Source organism: Delphinus delphis, chromosome 2 (genome assembly GCF_949987515.2).
Source record: "Delphinus delphis chromosome 2, mDelDel1.2, whole genome shotgun sequence".
NCBI lineage: Eukaryota > Metazoa > Chordata > Mammalia > Artiodactyla > Delphinidae > Delphinus > Delphinus delphis.
In genome coordinates this window covers 127,675,641-127,696,050 of record NC_082684.1, presented here as the reverse complement: position 1 = coordinate 127,696,050, position 20,410 = coordinate 127,675,641, and the positions used below count along the sequence as shown (strand labels likewise).

General features: G+C 42.7%; 1 protein-coding gene and 1 long non-coding RNA gene across 5 annotated transcripts in view; one reads left to right on the top strand and one right to left on the bottom strand.

Annotated features, from left to right (window-relative positions):
- PEAK1 (pseudopodium enriched atypical kinase 1) overlaps window positions 1-20,345 on the top strand; it is a 295,173-nt gene extending 274,828 nt beyond the window's left edge. For all 4 annotated transcript variants that reach the window (XM_060005562.1, XM_060005563.1, XM_060005560.1 and 1 more), the window contains 2 exons: window positions 186-931; window positions 16,295-20,345. In XM_060005562.1, the coding sequence (XP_059861545.1) occupies window positions 186-931; window positions 16,295-17,455 (1,907 nt within the window). In that variant the 3' untranslated portion in view covers window positions 17,456-20,345. The remainder of the gene's footprint in view (window positions 1-185; window positions 932-16,294) is intronic.
- Window positions 1-20,410, bottom strand: part of LOC132420805 (uncharacterized) — a 47,464-nt gene that overhangs the window by 11,769 nt on the left and 15,285 nt on the right. The gene's annotated exons all lie outside the window — the stretch shown is intronic.

The following is a 20,410-nucleotide window of genomic DNA, read 5'->3' as shown; positions in this document are numbered from 1 at the left end:
CTCTTATCTTTAAATTAAGCTATTTGTTCTTTGTTTTCTTTTACCATTTTTGGATTAAAGCATTGACCTCTTATATTCTCGTGGCCACCTCCCTTATTTCTGCTTAAGTTTCAATTATGTAACAAGAATGAAAACTTTACTTATTCTTTCTTTTCCCTTTCTTTCTTTATTTTAAAACAATACAGGGCAATCTAGAGCAGCCATGATACCTCCCAAGCATCCACGGCAGCCTAAGGGAGCTTTGGATGATGCCATTGCCTTCGGTGGGAAAACAGACCAAGAAGCACCTAATGCTTCTCAACCTACACCACCTCCACTGCCAAAGAAAATGATCATAAGAGCCAACACAGAGCCAATCTCCAAAGACCTCCAAAAATCCCTGGAAACTACTCTTTGTGTCATGGCTAATCCCACCTATGATATCGACCCCAACTGGGATGCCAGCAGTGCTGGCTCTTCAATCAGTTATGAACTCAAGGGACTGGACATTGAGTCTTATGACTCCTTGGAGAGACCTTTGCACAAGGAGAGACCTGTGCCCTCAGCAGCAAACAGCATCTCCAGCTTAACCACTCTCAGTATTAAGGATAGATTTTCCAATAGCACAGAGTCCCTGTCCAGCCGGCGTGGTCCCTCTTGTAGACAGGGCCGGAGTATCCAGAAGCCACAGAGACAAGCACTTTATCGAGGACTTGAGAATCGTGAAGAAGTGGTGGGTAAAATCCGAAGCCTTCATACAGATGCCTTGAAGAAACTGGCTATTAAATGTGAAGACCTCTTCATGGCTGGACAGAAAGACCAGCTCCGTTTTGGGGTGGACAGCTGGTCAGACTTCAGGCTAACCAGTGACAAGCCATGTTGTGAGGCAGGCGATGCAGTTTACTACACAGCTTCATATGCAAAAGATCCACTTAATAACTATGCAGTCAAGGTAAGAAAATTTTATAAATCTGATTTTAATCTTCTCTGACACACTGTTATTGAGATGGGTCTGGTTTTATTTTATTTTTCTTCATTCCTCCAATCAGCAAAAACTTACTGAGCATCTACCTTACACCAGATATTGTGATAAAAGAGAGGTTAACTTATTATCTAGAGGAGAAAACAGATATGTAAAGAGACAGACATAACACAGTATACTGAATGCTAAGATAGAAGTAAACAGAATTCTGTGGGAGCTTAGAAGGACCTTAACCCAGACTCTCGATGCCAGAGAATTCTTCTTGAAGTAGGTAATACTTGAGCTGTGATTGTTTGCAAAGATTTCCTGTACAAATGAGGTCTGTTATGTGCCTTCCATTCTATACTTCTGTCTTTATCCTCTAGCAAATAAGAGACTCTTGTCTATCCCTAATTTCTAACTCCTCTGCTTCCTGGAGAAGCTTTTTTTTTTTTTGCGCGGTACTCAGGCCTCACTGCTGTGGCCTCTCCCATTGCGGAGCACAGGCTCTGGACGCACAGGCTCAGCGGCCATGGCTCACGGGCCCAGCCGCTCCGCGGCACGTGGGATCTTCCCGGACCGGGGCACAAACCCATGTCCCCTGCATCGGCAGGCGGACTCTCAACCACTGCGCCACCAGGGAAGCCCTGGAGAAACATTTTTATAGAGGAAGGTAACCAATATTTGTTGATGTACCAGGAACTTTTTAGTGTTATATAATTTAATCTTCACATCGACTTCATGGGGTTAAGATCTTTTTATCCATTTGACAGATGAGGAGAATAAAGCTTAGGGTCACACAGCTAGCAATTAGTAGAGCTAGGATTTAAACACAGATCTCTCTGACTCCATAGCCTACACTTTGTCTGTTATGTCACATATTAACTTCTTAAATGTATATCACCCATACCAGACAACACACTTCTTTAAGAACGCTAAAACTCTTAAAATCAAGAACTCTTGAGCAATTACATTCACTGTAACAGTAAGCCATAGGCTTCATCAATGTAATAAATAAAGCATGGACTTTGAAGTCCAAAAGATCTGGGTTCAAATCCTGACTCTGCCACTTAGTAGCCCTGTTATAAGTTGCTATTCTAAGTCTCAGTTTCCTCAGCTTTAGAAAGGAATAATAATGATACCCATCTTATGGGGCCCTTTGGCTAAAAGAGAACAAAATGCCCCTGATAGGTATTCACTTATTTCACTATCCCTTAGCTTCTTCCCTAGATTATTTTAGGAGAACAACAATCTTTTGAGCCTCAGTTTCCTCCTCTTTCAGATGTTTACAACAATGATCCATCTACTTTGTGGGATTGAGGTTAGGATCAAGTAAGATAATGCATGTGAAAGAGTTTCTAAAAACATAAAGCTCTGTGTAAACTTAAGGTAGTGTTCTCCCTTCCCATAGTCCCTTTTTACTGATTCTGTTCACTGGTTCAAAACTAATTAACATACCTAAAGGACTTGTACGTGTTAATTTGACTTAGAAAGACCAGATGGATAAGGTAAACAATTGGTCTTGCCTGTCTATCAAGACAGAATATATTTTTGCACCAGACCTTCAGCTGGCTGCTCCCTGCATTTGCAGCACCTAAGCCACTTCACCCTCTGGTGACACTCGCAGAGTGACCCTGTGCCCCAGCGCACACTTTTTAAATTAAACTGAGGGGTAAACTGCAGAGAGAGGATCTAGATTCGAGTTAACACGTTACTGTTGAGTCTAAAAAGGAATTTTGAGATACTGTGTAGCATTCAAGAACTGTTATACCGGTTGGAGTTATGGGGCCTCATCTATCTTGGGCCTGTATTGCTACAAGATCACCAGTGCAAGCAAGATGAGTACCTATTTCAGAAAGGGACATTGAACTATCTGTTGTTCAAAACAACTAAGAAGTAGGGCTTGACTAACTTTATGTATTATTGCTGTGCAATCCTGTCTCTTTCCCAAATCAGTGGTTTGGTATTGATTTATTTGCTTGTAATGATGCAAAAGCAATCTCCAAAGAACAGGTGGCAAGTGGTTATATACTGAGGGTTCTTGGCAGGTTTGGGAAAGGATGTTTTGCACTAAATGGTGACTATAAATGTCTCCTTGAAGACCCTCTAGGCGTTTGTAGAAGGATCCAGTTGATAGTACAACCTTAAAGGAATAAACTCCTAGCACACTGTGAACCCTGCCTTTGCAGAGATAAGCAAAAAAGACCAGCAGTTGGCTCACACAAACAACTTTTTACTGTTTGTCTTCTTAAAATATCCCTTTCCGTACTAATGGAATTTAGAGTAGCTTAACAGGTATGACTGTCTTTCTCTCTCTCTTTTTGTTTTAATTGAAGTATAGTTGATCTACAACGTTGTGTTAATTTCTGCTGTACAACAAGGTGACTCAGTTATACATATATATACATTCTTTTTTTATATTCTTTTCCATTATGATTTATCCTAGGACGTTGAATATAGTTCCCTGTGCTATACAGTAGGACCTTGTTGTCCATCCATTCTATATGTAATAGTTTGCATCTAGTAACCCCAAACTCCCAGCCCCTCCCTCCCTCCCCCTACCCACATCCCACACCCCACACCCCCTGCCAACTCCACAACCACAAGTCTCTTCTCTATGTCTGTTGAAGAGACTGAAAGGTCTTTTCAAATGTTACAAAAGGAAGTTGGTGCTAGAATTTAACAATTTGAAAACCAAAGGATACTACCCCTTAAATAACAAGTCCACTGCAGTGATAGAGTACTAAGATCTTAACTTTGGGTGTTGTCTTAGCCGTAACAAAATACTAAGACTGGATGGCTTAAACAACATAAATTTATTTTCTCACAGTTCCGAATGCTGGAAAGTCCAAGATCAAGTTTCCAGCTGATTTAGTTTCTAATCAGGGCTCTTTCTGCCTTGCAGGTGGCTGCCTTCTTCCTAAGTCCCCACATGGCTGAAGGGGTGGGGGCTGTCTAGTGTCTCTTCTTATAAGGACACTAATCCATATCAAGGCCCCACCCTTGTGATCTCATTTAACCCTAATTACCTCTTTGTAGGCCCTATCTCTAAATATAGTAACATTGGGGGTTAACACGTCAACATATGAATTGGGGGGTTCACAATTCAGTGCATAGCATTCTGCTCCTGGTCCCCCAAAATTCATGTTCTTAACACATGCAAAATATGTTCAGTCCATCCCAACAGCCCCAAAGGTCTTAACTCATTCTAGCATCAACTCTGAAGTCTAAAGTCCAAAGTCTCATCTAAATATTATCTAAATGAGATATGTGTGAAATTCAAGGTCTGTTAAATCCTGAGACAAATTTCCTTTCCAACTGTAAACCTGTGAAACTAGTCAAGTTATGTGCTTCCAAAATACAGTGGCGGACAAGGATAGGACACACAATCCCATTCTAAAAGGGAGAAATCAGAAGGAAGGAAAGGATGATGGGTCCCAAGCAAGTCCAAAACCTTGCAAGGCAAATTCTGTTAGATATTAAGGCTCAAGAATAATCCTCTTTGACTCAGTACTCTGCCCTCCAGACCCACTGAGATAATAGCATCGCTGGGCACCCTGATCCTTTGGCTCTTTGTAGGGGCCCTGCCCACATGACTCTCTGCCAGGGCAGCCTACCCCTGGAGGCACTGAGCAGGTTCCTCCCGGCCTTCCCAATCTGTGAGTAGGTTGAGAGTTTTCTAAATCTTCAAGCCCTGGTTCATTTTTGCTTAACAATTCCTTCTTCAGTTCTTTCTCCCTTTGCACTTCACTATAAACAGCCAAGAGGAAACAAGTCGTTCCTTTAACCCTTTATTTAGAAGTCTCTCAGCTAAATATCCAATTTCATTGCTCACTAGTTCTACCTTTCGCAAAATACTGGAACACAGTTTAGCCAGGTTCTTTGCCATTTTATTAGAAATCTCACCTTTTTTTCTATTTTCTAATAATATGTTCCTCGTTTCCGAGACCTCACCAGAATCACCCTTAATGTCCATATTTCTAGCAACAGTCTGTTCATAAGTATCTAGTCTTTTTCTATTATGAATCTTAAAACTCTTCCAGCTGCTACCCAATTCCAAACCCACTTCTACATTTTTGGGTATTGGTTACAGCAGTGCCCCACTTCTCAGTAACAAGGTCTTAGTCTGCTTGGGCTGCCATAACAAAATACCATAGACTGGATGGCTTTAGGAACAACAGAAATTTATTTCCTCCCAGTTCTAGAGACTGGAAAGGAGGATTCTATTCCTGGCTTATAGACAGCCACCTTCTTTCTGTGTCCTTATGTCAGGGCTTGAGAGGGTGGGGGAGAGAATATGTCACATTGGGGGTTGGGGCTTTAACATATGAATCTTGGGAAGACACAGTTCAGTTCATAGCTTTATTCTGTTTTTCATTCAGTGTGATATCTGAATTGTATCGGTCTTCAACTAAAAGTAGTCAGCTGACATGAGTCCAAATTCTGAATCTATCATTGTGTATTCCCAAACAAGTCATGTAATCTCCCTTGATTTTCACTGCCCTTCCTACCTTGTAAGATTGTTATATGTGTATGTGTTTATGTAGTGAAACTGCTTTTGTAAACTATGAAGTATATATAAAATATAATAAAACTGCATTATTGTTGTTAACAATAATAGAAAATTACTTCTCAACATTCTTTTGTCACTCTCTGTTATTCTTCATTAATATTAGGCACTAGCCTGAGCATATTTTTAATAGGCTCTGCACTTAGATATTTTCTTTCTCATTCCTTCAAAGTCATAAACATCTTTCCTTAAAATTATGAGAGAAAGCTACTCATGTTACAATCCCTCAGAATTTTAGCACTGCCAAAAATTGGAAACAAAGTGCCTGATATTAAGGAAACAATGTAATAAATTATGGTATATCATCCCAATGGAATGTTTGCAGCCATTAAAAATGGTCATCATGAAGACTGTATAAAATCATGGAAAACATTTTTTGTAAAATGTCACATTAATATAGCAGAATACCAAATACTATGACCATAATATGCAAATAATTTCTAAATTTAGAGTGGTGAGGATTATAGGCAGTTTTTATTTTGTTTAAAAATGATGTCATAATGTCTTTTCATTGAAAAAGCTAAGGAATTGGAGATTTGGGATCATTTGATACTGAGCTTTAAATTTGTGCTTTAGCAGCTTAGTAGCTGTGTTACCTTGGCCCAGTTACTTGCCTTTTCTAAGCCTAGTGTCTTTATCTGTAAAATGGAGAAAAAACTTCATTCTTCTTAAAGCCATTGTGAAAAATCACAAGAGTCAGTATGTACATAGAGATGTATATAGTGCTCAGAGCATCATTTGACACAAAGTAAGCATTCAGTAAATGGTAGCTATTTATTTTACCACTCTTCTTCTCATGTACCTAGAAAACACCTCTGTTTTCTTAAAGAATCCAGCTCTGTGAATTTTCTTCTCTGATCTTATTTATTTATTTACACCAGGTCTTAGTTGTGGCAGGGGGCTCCTTAGTTGCGGCTAGCAGGCTCCTTAATTGTGGCATGCAAACTCTTAGTTGTGGCATGCATGTGGGATCTAGCTCCCTAACCAGGGTTAGAACCCAGGCCCCCTGCATTGAGAGTGCAGCATCTTATCCACTGCACCACGTGTACATAATGGGCATTCAATAAATATTTCTTGACCTTTCAGCAAACATTTACTGTATAAAACATTGTGATATCTCTGTTATATCACATTTAACAGAATACAGAAATACATATGAATAAGACAAAAACCTTGCCTTCAAAGAGCATATATTCCAGTGGGAAAGACAAAGGCATAAATAACTTTTAAACAAGACGGATAATAAAGGTTCACAGTGGTGTGGAAATGTAAAGATAAATAAAGATTAATGAATGAAAGAAGTCATTGTTAACACTTACCTCAGGGCCAATAAAAAAGGGCCTCTAGTGTCCCTTTCACATGATTCTTAGGGGTGAATACAGTGCATGGAGAGAACAGTGGAAAATTGAACCATGGAAAGATTTGGGACCAAATTTAGAGGCTTTGATTGATGAGCTTAAGAGGTTAGGCTTTATTTTGTGTTTTGTGGGAAACCATTAAGGATTTTTAAACAGAAAGATGACATAAGATTAATGATTTTGGAAGTAAACTGCAGTGGAAGAGTCCAGAAGAATCGGAAGCAGGGAAGCCAGTCATTATACTATTGCAATTATCCAGGTAAATAATAAAGAGATCCTGAAATAGGACCATGGAAAAGAAGAGACAGGCAGTGAAAGAGCTGAGGCAGGCCGTCGACCATGTCTGGTGCGTGGCTGGATGTAGGATGAGGGCATTGTGCTAAGATTTCACGGAGGAGCAACCCCAGGAGGATGGTGATGCCATTAACTGAAATATGAATCAGAAAAACCAGAAAGATGAGCTCTCTGTGGAGCATGCCCATGAGATAGCCAAGTAAAGAGAAAGCCTGTAACCAGACAAAAATGTGAGTTCGGTACTCAGAAGGGAGGTCAAGTTTACCTAGTCCTCTCATAAACTTGATTTAGTTCAAACTGTGGGAATGTATGAGATTGTAGTGGTAGAGTCTGCAAATTGGGAAAAGGCCCACAGAGCTAAGTGACCTAAAGCAGGAAAATTCGGAGAGGATGTAGCAAAGAACAAGGGCCCACAGATCAGAGTCCAAGATTGCAGAAGGCTTGAGCAGAATGAGGAGAAGGCAGGAGTTGAATCTCTGGTAAACCTCAAAAAAAAATACAATCTTGGTACTAGTGGAAGTGGATATCCAATGCAGTGAGTTAGTGGGAATATGGAACGGGGAGGCTGAGGAGGCAGTGAGCACAGTGTATTTTTAAGTGTTTTGGTGAAGGAAAGGCCAAATTGATTCCCAGACAATATTTAATGTTCAACTCCTGTTTCTGTGTTATTCGTGTCTCCTTTTATCCCCTCGTCACCATTTGGTGAGCCACCACGCGGTAGATTGGACCGTCTGTCTCTGTGGCTACACGCTGGCTGGCCTCCAGCCCTTAACTTCCCTGCTCTAAATAAAATCCACCTTGCTTTTGCCACCTTTCAAAGAATCTGGGTAGCCACTGACCAAATGTAGTCTTCAAAGTACACTCGTCAACTTTAGAAAGGCAGGCCTTCGTCATTCTACACAGGAAGAAACTGAGAGCAGAGAGGAACAATTATTTTTGCATATCGTCATTAGCTTTATGGCAGGCTGCCTCTTTATTCCTATGTGGAACTTGTCTTGTTATATCATACCTGAGTCAATAGATTGACCCTGCTGTGTCTCAGTGTTATCCCTGAATGGACAAATGACAGCCTTTTGCCTAGAAGCAGGGTGGACAGTTGGTAAAATTATGACTCAGTGTCAGTGGGATGTTCTTTTTTCACTGTTGTCATGAGATCATTTTATAACAAACACTGCTATGTGAGACCACATGAGAAATTGATGAAATTACCTCGAGGAAGGTGATGAAAATCTTTTATAAGCAAAAAGAATAAATTTCTGACTTATTTTTCCAGTAGTTCCAACTCTGTGATACTAGGTATCTTCTCTTTTTAAAGTAGTCCTGGGCTTTGTTCTCAGGGATAGAGCACACCAAGCTCAGTGAAGAGGTACACTTTCCTATTACAGCACTGGAGCAGCTTCTTTTCTTCCAGCTATGCCAAGAATCTTGTTAAAAGCTTGTAATAAAGTAGAGGTGAACTGTGGAGACCAGCATCTTTTATTGCATTTTGACTCTGGAGTCTCCGATGATCTCATTTAGGTGGATGCTGAGAAGGCAAGACACTAAATGAAAAAGCATTAATAGGAATAACTATGGTTGGTAGGAATTTACAACTAGTTCAGACTATAGGATCAGGCAATTAATTACTGGCTTAGTGACAAGGAAAAAGCTATAGAGGAAACCACTTTCATTATCATAATTCAACACAAATATGCCCAGCGTTAGAACTTCACAGAAAGTGATTAATCAGCAGCCAGCTCTACAGACTCATAGCCATCCTAGGTCAGTGTTCACTTTATTTCAGAGCTGAATGCATACAGAAGTGCCTTAAAGTCTCAACTGGAAATTGATTTAGAAAGGAGAAGTTTGGAGTACTCATGTAAACCTAGAATCAAAATGAATTGTCTAGTAGGAAAAGAGAGCCATAGATTTAATTAATGAGGTGAGAGGACATAGATAGGAATTATAAATTGGGATTCAAATTAAGTGAATTCCTAATCTGGGCCCTCAGCAGGTTATTGAACTGTGCTGTGCCTCAGTTTCTCTAGTGTGATCATCCTGGGTGTCATTCTGTCAGCCTAAATTACTGGCTCAGGAACAGGTGATTACAGGTGATTTTCTTTTGATCCATATGCTGAGTGGGAGCATAAAAAGATTTGATGAGTACAAATCACAAATAAAATAGTAAAATCTTATGCAGTTGCCTTCTTGAATTTCTCTTCTAGACTCCAAAATGTTTTCTGGGCATGTGAATATTTTTGCAGCAATTTAAGCTGTAAAAAACCTGGCCTACCTGACAGGTCTCATAGCAGATTCCTAAAGCATGGAGTTCTGAGTACTTGGGGCCCAGACAGCATTTATATATTAAACACTTAATCCATTTTGAATATATTTGTAACGGCATTGAGTGTGTATAGGTCTTAGCTGTGTAGCAGCAAGTAAAGCAGTACTCCTCCTGGGCAGATCAAGGAATTGAGGTCAGTCGGTGATCAGCCTGTATTCTTAGAGTGAGGTTGTACCAAATAATGGATATCAATTTAGAATTTGCCAGTTTTCATTCTATACTCTTTCCTGTATGGAGTTATGCTTTTGGGTAATGTGACAAAATACCACAGATGGTATAGTGTGTGTGTGATCTTCAGTGTTTCTCATTTTTGTCCCTCTACCATTCATTCCCTACCATATCCATCTCACTTAAAGTTGACTGAGAAACTGTAAAGTGCATAGTGCAAGCTGGAAATGAGAATCCCTGCTGATAAAGTGGAAGTCAGCTGAAGGCATACTAGGCCGACTGGGCCCATAATAGAAAAATAAAAGCTAATGAAGAGTCCTGTATTTTGTAATTATTGTTTTCTTTGGGGAAAAGAGAAAATTGAATGGAATGATGAAGAACAGTGTCGTTTTGTGTGGTTTTGTGCAATACAAAACCCCTGAGCCTCCAAGGCAGCCTGGACTCAGCAGACAGCCCTCATTGTTCAGATTTTACTCATTTGTGTAGTCAGGTCATGAGTGTTTATTACCCAGATTTGTCAGCCATTACCCCCTCCCCATCACCTTGCCAACTTCCATGTGTTTAATAAAAGCTATGCATATATTCTAGCTTTTCTGAGTAAATAAGCCTTATGGCTACACCAGGTCAGATGTCACCTTTCTTAGTATTTGTGCAGACATACTGAGCATGCACTAGGTGCCTTGCTCTGTGCTGGAACCCAAAGATACAAATATCTGCTCTTAAGACAGACAAAAGAAAAATGTGATAGCTGTAATAACAGAGACATGTACATGAGATGCAGGTGAAACAGAAAGGAGGTTTAGGGTATATAGCACTTTCTCTCCTTGACACACATGATGCATGTGATGACTTTGAAAAAAGTAAGTGGGAATCCCTCAGGCATATGAGGGGAGAAGAGGAGCCTAAGTCAGAGAGAACACCTGGAGGGTAGGAGTAGGGCTCTGGCTGCATGTAGTTCAGTGTGGCAAAAGTGGAAGAGGGGTGAGAAATAAAACTAGAAACAGAGGCCAAGCCAGGACCTTATCCTGTGAAGATAATGAGGAACCATGAGGAAGTTTATCCAATTTTTTTTTTTTTTTTTGAAAGGTGGCTCTGGTGACCACGTAGAAGGTGTATTTGAGGGGAATCACATGAGAGGCAGGGAGACCAGTTGGAAATCTTTTGTAGTAGACCAGCAAATGATAGTGGTAGCCATAGAGATGGAGAAAAGAGGATAATTTGAAAGTTATATGGGAACAAAATCAGTAGAAGTTGGTAACTAACTAGATGCAGGGAATGAAGATGGAGGAGAAATCCAGAGTGAACTTCATATCTCATCTAGTTGTTGGGACAGATAACAGAGCCATTCACCAATAGAGGGCGTACTGGAATAACAGGGAATTTGGTGGGGAAAAGTTCAGGTTTGGTTATGTTGAGTTTAAGGCATCCATGGGACATACATTGAGAGAAATCAAGTAGGCCGTTGTATAGATAAGTCTGAAGCTCAGAGACAAGTTTGGATTGCAAATGTAGATGTGAAAGCCAGCAGTATATCAAGATGGCTGAAGCCATGAGCTTACTGAAGGGAGTATGTCAATGAGAAAAGAGGATAGAGAGCAGACCCCTCAAACACCAGCATTTCAGGAAGCCTTTGGGAGGAAGGTAGCGTAAGTAAGAACAGATAATACCACTCCCCATTCAACAACTGATTTATTCCATAGCCATCCTGTTTTGCCAAATGTCCACCTTTTTCCCCCACCTCCCTACTTTGTTGCCTTAAACTGAATATCTATTCCACTCCCCAATACTGAAAGGGCAGCAAGATGTACACCCTCTTTACAGGTCCCAGGCATCGTAGGCATTCTGAAGGGGTCAGTAGCATTAGACACATAACGCTGTCTTCTCCTTCCCAGCTGCTTTTAATGAGGCTTTACAGTCAAAGCCCCCCACAGTCTACTTTTTTAAAGTTAGCTATCTAGGTTGAGATTATTATAACAAACATAAATGCTTTATAATGGCAAATTTGCCTCAAAGGTATGCAGAGTAGTTACCATGAGCAACACAGAAAATGAGCTCCTGCACTGAAATGAATGTTTGAAATTAAACTTCTCAGGTTGTGTGAGAGGATCCATTGTCAGCTCTGTTTCTCCACTAAGATCAGGCTTGTGTTAAGTGTTGTATATTTTGACCTGGGTCTAAGAAGGTCTCAGGAGAGATTAATTTGGCTCTGATTCTGGAAGCATTTTTTCCCCCATTTTCCAACAGATGATTTAACAGTGGTTGAGGAGTCCCCCACCCCACTGTATTTAGGGGCTCTGGCCAGATTGCTTCAGGATGCTGTGTTCCACAGATAGGAAGCTTAAGGAGCTGTCAGATACTTGTTTGAATGCACAATTGATAGGAATCAATATTTCTCCTTCCCCTTCTCTGTTTTCACTCATCTTTATTAACTCAGACAAGCACTCAGTTTCCCCCAAACCTCTGTTTTTGTGACAACGTATTGTCCACATTGGTGGGCATGGAGCCACCAGCTGGCTGACTGTCCCTTTTGATATTCTTCTGGCTTCCTCTGGAGAGGTAGCTCCAGAAGGTGTGCCTTGTGAGTGGGCAGAGAGGCAAGAGTCACTGTGCCCAGGATGGGCATCCCTTCGTGCTTGTGCTCCTCACACGAAGCGTTCCCTTTTCATGAATTAGGCATTGCCACCTTCGTAGAACCGAGAACTTGTCCACAAAGAGGACCTATGGCATATTTTACAAGATTCAACCTTTACCAGCCTGGTTTTGTTCTCTTGCTGCAGTCTCCGTGCAAACGACTCCAGGATCTTGATGTTGCAGCTCCCTCTAGTGTCACTGTGGCTCAGGCTCTCCTAGGGCTTTTCTTCCCATTCAGAAAATGTACACAGTACAGTCTGTCAAAATTGGCAGCATTTTAAATAGGCTTTCCCATACACAGTCAAAACAAATATGAGATGATTTTTCTCCCATTACAAAAGGGAATCTTACATGAAGATATGGGACCATTCCAGCTCCAGTTTTGTTCCTATTTCAAAATTTTGTGAAGGCTAGGAGTCCTGTGGAAATCATTCTTCTTGAGGAGTGGATCTTTCAGTTCAAGCCAGCTACACTTTGTAAGGAAGGAGTATGAATTCCTTTCAAGAAAAGTAAATAAAAATGGGAGGCCAAGAAGAAGTTACTTTGATCTCTGCTAGAGAAAATACTGGGTAAGGGAAGAAGGAAAAAAAACAACAACCAGCTGGAAGAACCCTGTCCATTTGTTCTGAAAAGAGTGGCTCGTTTTCTGAAATGACTTTTGGACTAGAAATTTATCATCTGAAGAAAAATGGCTACTATGTGGTACATAGAATAACATAATACTCCTACCTAAATTAACATCATCGCAGGCTCCATAATAAAGATTTATGAGATACTCATCATGCGAGAAATCCTATTATGGAGATCTCCATAGGTCTGTGTTTTGGTTGTAACTGTTCTCATGGTTATGAGCCTATCAGAAGCCCTGGTATTTTGTTTTCCTCTTTCACACTCCAGTCTTCTCCCTTTCTCCTTTGCCCTTACAACTAGAGTGACCCATTATTCTCCAGCCTGTCTACATATTGTAAGATGAAGAGATAAGGAAGTGCTGCCTCCTCAGCTTGACTATTTAGGCAGACCATTTTCCTTCAGAGCATCCAAAATGACTGAACAATTTATCATTTCTTCTTTGTAAATCACTTTGAACTTTTATCTCAAGTTGATCTGTGAAGCTAAACATAAATTCTTGTTGTAGGATCCATGCTCTTGTCTACTGACAAAGCTCTAGGATATCTTATATAAACGTGTGTGTGTGTGTGTATGTGTGTGTGTGTGTGTAGATAAAATTAGAATAGAAATAACAATTAGAGTATCATCTCTGCTTCTAATGCCAAACCACAAGGTGGCAAGTTTTTTTCAGTGCAACTTGGCATAGTGAAAACTACAGTTGGGCCAAACACTTCTCTCTCTCTTAGCCTTAGGTTGTCCCGTCTTAGATCAGAACATGCTGTTGATCTTGACTTGTTTGTCAGGGCTGACCTGGCATGGAGGTGTGAAACTTTAACGGTCCCTCTTTAGCTGCCCTCTGTGAAACCTATGGTCAGAGAGCCTCCTTGCTGAGGCTAGTGGCTCTCAGACTCAAAACAAAGATGCATTTTTCTATCTTGCTCTCTTTGTTCGAAAAAATATGAGGATTCTATAATGCATCATTTTAGCACTTACAAATTGTTAACTGTTTTGTTTTTTTTTTTGCGGTACGCGGGCCTCTCACTGCTGTGGCCTCTCCCGCTGGGGAGCACAGGCTCCAGACGCGCAGGCTCAGCGGCCATGGCTCACGGGCCCAGCCACTCCGCAGCATGTGGGATCCTCCCGGACCGGGGCACGAACCCATGTCCCCTGCATCGGCAGGCAGACCCCCAACCACTGCACCACCAGGGAAGCCCTGTTAACTGTTTTAGTCATTATGAATGTTACATTTGTACAGCTTTGTAGTTTACAGATATGCTCTACATACTTGATCTCATTTGATTCTCATAATTGCCCTGTGAAGTAGATTTCAGTATTCTTTATATTGTCTCCTTCATTAGAAAGACTGGGACCCAGAGAAATTAAGAGAAATGCCCAAGGTTACACAGCTAGTAGCGAGGCTAAATGCTAGGCCTCTCAAGTCTTTGGTGAGTGTCCTTTCTATAGGATGACAGCGAGAGTTTAACTACACAGTCTAATTCAGCCAAATTCAGTGGTATTTGATTGACTTTTCAAAGGCTGAGGAGTTGGGACCTTTGAACTTTCATTCCAGTAGGCAGTGTGATATTGAGCAAATTATTAAAACTGGAAATGGGGTTAATGGTACCATGTCCTGGATCTAACTCCCATACAAATAAGTGATGACTAGTATAGGATTTTTAAATACCTAGTGACCTATAAATATGAAATATTGCCAACAGTATAGTATAGAAAGATTTCATGTTGTGACTAACGAGCGTATAGGATTATATATTATACCGCATGTGCTGAGACTTTGAGAGCTTTCCAAAGATAATACTTTCCCAAAGATATATGTTTGAACTTGAACTCAGTCTGGGGATATCTCTGTTTTAAGACCAGAAGGTTGCTTAAAGAAGAGATGCTTACTGTGCCCTCAAACTTATTAGGTAGGTGGTAGAAGACTTGAAGAAACTTGTTTTCAGACCTCTGTGTGTGTGTGCGCGCATGTGTGCATGCGTGTGTGTGTGTTGCACTGAATCACTCATGTCAAGTCTCTAACTGTAATAAATATGTATAAATACAGTAAATGAGAGAGGGATGTTCCTCTCTCTTGAGACTCCTTTGCCTTTGGTCCTTTTTTTTTTTAATATCTATTTGAATGGAAATCAGAGCATGCTGCTTCTCCGAACTGAGAACCCATCAGTGTCCTCCTAAGACGTACATTTTTCTTTTTAAATAGAAATGACTAGAAAAGCTTTTTAAAATTTGCATTTCTGTGTTACTGCAATAAACGGGCAAATGTAAACACTACAGAGCACCTGTTGCTGGGAGGCTTTGGTGTTTGTGAGATGCGGCAGTGTGCTCCTGCTGGGGAGGAAGAGTGGCAAGTGTGCACCTGGTTCCCAGGGTCGTGGAGGATCTGTCTGGACTAGACTATTATGATCTATGAACTGGTGTTGGAGACTCAGCCTTCCGTTGTCAACTTCTCATATCATATCATGAGGAGAATCCCTTTAGGGGTGATTTTATTTACTCTTTGCTTTTCTAACCCTTTAAGACCAGAAATACAATAGTTGTTTTAGTATGTAGAACTCTTGGCTAATGTTTTTGATCAAGCAACTCTTCCTTGATCCGTAACCACTTAAGGTCTTTTTGAGATGGCTTATTGCTTGAATATTAGGCCTTCAGTGAGGCCTGTTAAGAGAAAGTGTAAAACTCAGACTCCTGCCATTGAAATGTTGGTCTTGCTCTGACTAGTTGAGACCAACGATTCTCTCACTCTTTCATCTCTACCCTGCCAGTGAACCATGAGTGCCTGAGTTGTGACCATCACAATGACATTCGTTAAAAAGTTAGGAAAACCCACAGTTTACCTGGCCAATTGTATGTCACTCTCCTGACCGGTGATGTAATAAGGTATTCTGGCCCACTTTATGAGCCATTTATTGAGCTGCTGTATAAGTCTAGGCTGTAAACCTCCACAGAAAGCGGGTGGAAAATGACTTTTTGTTGTTCAGTTTTCTAGATGAGGGGCAAGGTACAGTGGAAAGAGGAAGCTTTGGTGTTAGACAGAGTTAGGTTTGCAAACTGGTGACCCTGGGGGTTTTTTGTTTTGCTTTGTTTTGGTTTTGGTTTGTTTCTTTAACTCTTAGGTCCTCCGCCTACTTTGAAGAGTTAGTGTAAGGACTAGAGATAATACACATGAAGTTAAGCATGTAGACACTGTTGCTGTCACTCAGCACAGGATTGCCAAGACCCTTTCTGAAGACTCAGCTCTTAACGCTGTGTCTTCACTGCAACACTGTTGCCTTTGCCACTCCAGACTCCCACCAGTCACCTTCCAGGTAACACTTCTTTACACATCATAAGCCTTATTATGAAAGTGTGCATTTTAAATTGTGTTCTTTGCTTTCTTCTTACAGATCTGTAAGAGCAAAGCTAAAGAATCGCAGCAGTATTATCACAGCTTGGCTGTCCGGCAGAGTCTGGCTGTCCATTTTAACATCCAGCAGGACTGTGGTCACTTCCTTGCTGAAGTTCCTAAACGTCTGCTTCCCTGGGAGGACCCTGATGCCCCGGAAGAGGAAGAGGATGAAATGGAAGCGACGGAAGAGGTGAAAGGAGGAACTGATGGAAAAAGCCCAGAGCCCAGCTCTGAAGCAGAGTCGTCCCACAAAGAAAGCCAGGCAGTCGTTAGCAGGAAGCAGAGAAGCCACGTCGTGGTCATCACCAGAGAGGTTCCCTGTCTCACCGTGGCCGACTTCGTGCGAGACTCTCTAGCGCAGCATGGGAAAAGCCCTGACGTGTATGAGAGGCAAGTGTGTCTGCTGCTCTTACAGCTGTGCTCCGGCCTGGAGCACCTCAAACCCTACCACGTCACTCATTGCGATCTGCGTCTGGAGAACCTGCTGCTTGTCCACTACCAGCCCGGGGGACCTGCCCAGGGCCTTGGGCCTGCGGAGCCCAGCCCCACCTCTTCTTGTCCCACGAGGCTCATAGTAAGCAATTTCTCTCAAGCCAAGCAGAAGAGCCATCTGGTGGACCCTGAGATCCTCCGGGACCAGTCCCGCCTCGCCCCAGAGATCATCACAGCCACCCAGTATAAAAAGTGTGATGAGTTCCAGACAGGCATCCTCATCTACGAGATGCTGCACCTGCCCAACCCCTTCGATGAGAACCCAGAGCTGAAGGAGAAGGAATACACTCGAGCAGACCTGCCTCGCATCCCACTCCGCTCCCCCTATTCCCGGGGCCTGCAGCAGCTGGCCAGCTGCCTCCTGAACCCCAACCCTTCTGAGCGACTCCTCATTTCAGGCGCCAAAGGCATCCTCCAGTGTCTGCTCTGGGGCCCCCGGGAAGGCCTCTTCCAGACTTTCACTGCCTCCCCCAGCCCAGTGCAGAGGAATGCCCTGCTCCAAAACTGGCTAGACATCAAGCGAACACTGCTCATGATCAAGTTTGCTGAGAAGTCCCTGGACAGGGAAGGTGGCGTCAGCCTGGAGGACTGGCTTTGTGCTCAGTATTTGGCTTTTGCTACTCCAGACTCCCTCAGCTGCGTCGTGAAAATCCTGCAGCCCCGTTAACGTGTCCCAGTTGCTGCTCTTACTTCATTGTCGCCTTCTTCAAGTGGCTCACATACTTTCCCTTCCTAGTACTCACACAGAATTCAAGGAAAGGGGAGAGACGAGCCTTCCATCCCCATCCATGAACAGATGAGTCCACTCTGAAAGGTTGTCCTCAGCTCTAAATCCAGTGAGACGCTGAGTCCCTCTTAATTTCACAGAAAGTCAGCCGCACAAACACGCAGCTGCCTTCCATGGGAATGCCTTCCACCCTAACTGTCCCCCAGATGCAGGGGAAGTGAAGACATGTCCTTGAAGGGACAGCTCCTCTGGTTTGAACTCAGTGAGCTGGGTCCAGTTCCTCCATAATTCTGAATAGCCCCTGTCTTTTTAACACCGTGTATTTAGTCTCACTAGCAATAGACGGATTTAACCAGTCCTTACCACCATCCACTAAGCTCTCACAACAGACTTTCTTTCTTTAAAGGATCAATAACTGACTCTCTTACCAGGCGGAACTGCCATCCTTAGCATCAGCCCAGTTTTGGTTCCGGGGACTGTATCCTTTGTTCCAGGAGGAGTAGAAGGACGAGGAGAGATCCCACCCTCTGGGTCATGAACCCATTTTCATTTCTATTATCGATAAGTGTGTGCACTGCATGGAGGGCGGCCCTAACCGTCTCCCCTCTGCTGCCACTGCCTGATTCTCCCTCACCTCTACTCTCTCCCCACTTGCCAATGAAGTTTGGGTTTATCAGCCACTTGTGGCCCATTACAGAGCTGACCCAAGGTGGTGTCACCAGTGCCTCAGCAGGGTGGAGTGCAGTTCAGATCTTATAAATAGCTGGCAGGACACAAGGAGATGATTTTCCTGCATGTGCAATTCTCTAGGGGACATCAGGGGGACAGAGCTTAAAGTACTGTTCTTTGATTACTGTCAGAGCTGTCAACGTTGGCAGCCAGGGCTGCCGGTGCCCAGATCACAGTTTTCCCTCGAGCAGTAATTGGCCAGCTTCCTTCTGTCAGTAGCCAGCGTTAACTAGTCTACCAAATGCTGTAGACAACAGCCCTTCACGAAACGGCTGTCAGTGGAGCTGTAACGTCTCCTTAGAGGGCATGGCGTGGCTGGCTGTTAGGACGGCCAGAAGGCAGGGGAAGGGGAGAAGGCCGCTGATGAGACTGCTGACCTCCTCCCCAGAATGCCGGCCTTTTCTAGAGAGACTGCCTCCCAGTGCACAGGCACATTGCTCCTTGTGACCCTCTGAAATGGCTCTGGAGGACAGCTCCCAGGGAACTTGGATTGCTGAGGTGGGTGGCTGAGAGCTGTTCACCGCACGTGGGGTCTGTGCTCTTCCTCTATGGATATATGTGCAATTTTGGTATGTATTTTTTTTTAGCTGTATATACAATGTTTATGTTGCAACTTCACCTGAAGCAATATCTCCAGAAACCCTCCCCTTCTTCCCTTGGCACATATTTGAGCTGAGTGACGAGTGTTCCTTCCACCGGGGTGTGTGCGTGTATGTGTGTGTGTGTGTGTGTGTGTGTGTGTTTTATTCAAAACTGTGAGTATCTGTTCTGTTTACTTCAACCTTGAAATCCCAAGAGTCACTCAGACAGTGTGAGAGTGTGTACACGTATGTACCCGTGTGTGTGCACATGCACGCTGGAAGTAGAGGCCAGGCCTCTGGGGGAGCAACCTGTGGCAGGGTTGATAGACACGTTCTCTGCACTGGTTGGTGAGACAGCCCTGGGCCCCTCATCTACCGGTGCAGAATTTGTTAAAGCCAAGCCTGATTGTGCAGTATTACTTAGATAGCACGTTAGTGGCCTTTTGGTAATTTCTAAACTTTTAACATTATTAACAACCTTTCATGTGATTCACCTATATCAAAGAGGATCAAGAAAGGAGAAGAATGTATTTTATTGTGCTCTTTTTTGTTTCTTTTTCTTTTTTTTTTTTTAGAGAATGGGACATGTGAGGCTCCCTATGGAACATGTGCCTGTCCTCCTGGCCAGCAGTACAGGACTTCCAGGGAAGAGAGCTGGTTGGCCCACAAAGAGCCTTGTCTCCTCTGGCCAGAGTACAAGGCTCTGCCCCTAGGAATGGCCACAAGGTGGGCATGCCGCTGCAGGCCAGCAGTCCACTCTCTCTCTCGGTGTCCTGTGACATGACCACACCTTGCCTAGCAGGCTGGTGTTCGGTTCACCTTAGCATAGCCCACGTGCACATAACTCCCTGCCCAATTATACACTGAAGTGGCAGTGCACAGACCACTGACCCTGTCAGCCAGCACGTTCCCTTAGCAGCCCCCCTCCGTGGTTTGCATATTGAGACACTTTCTCAATGTCACTCTCGTGGTGCCTTGCCCATGTAAATTTGAATGTTGACTATTTAATGAGGTTTCATATTTAATGAAGAATGTTTCCTGGTCCCTCTATTTGTTCTCTAGGTATCCTCCCTCCCCCACCACACACACTTTTTTTCTCTGTTTCTGTTTTGCCTTGGACCCAGTCTTCTTCATTTTAACTCTATAGTATTATAATCATGGACACCCTCCACTACCGTTATCTCATAGCACTGGCAAACCGAGCACCTCTTCACATCAGATGTGTTTAGTACTGTTTTCATATTCAGATTTGTTAAGGGCAAAAGAGTAATGCCAACTAGTCAGAGAAGGGACTCAGGCTTCCCTGAGACGGGTGGCTAGATTAACAGCTCTCTGAGTGAGGGCCAAGGAATGTAAGGTGGGGAGGGAAGAAGGTGTTACAGGTTAGAGCAGAATAGGCAACATAACCCTATTTCTAGGCAAGAAGTATTTACATCAGGTGGTCCTCCAAATATTTTTCCAAATATGATGAAATTCAGTCAATCTCATATTATCACAAATATTTTACATTTCCATTTTAATTGTAGTAGGAACTTCGAATACATTCATCAACTGGAAAGAAATCCTGCCCTCAGACACAGACAGA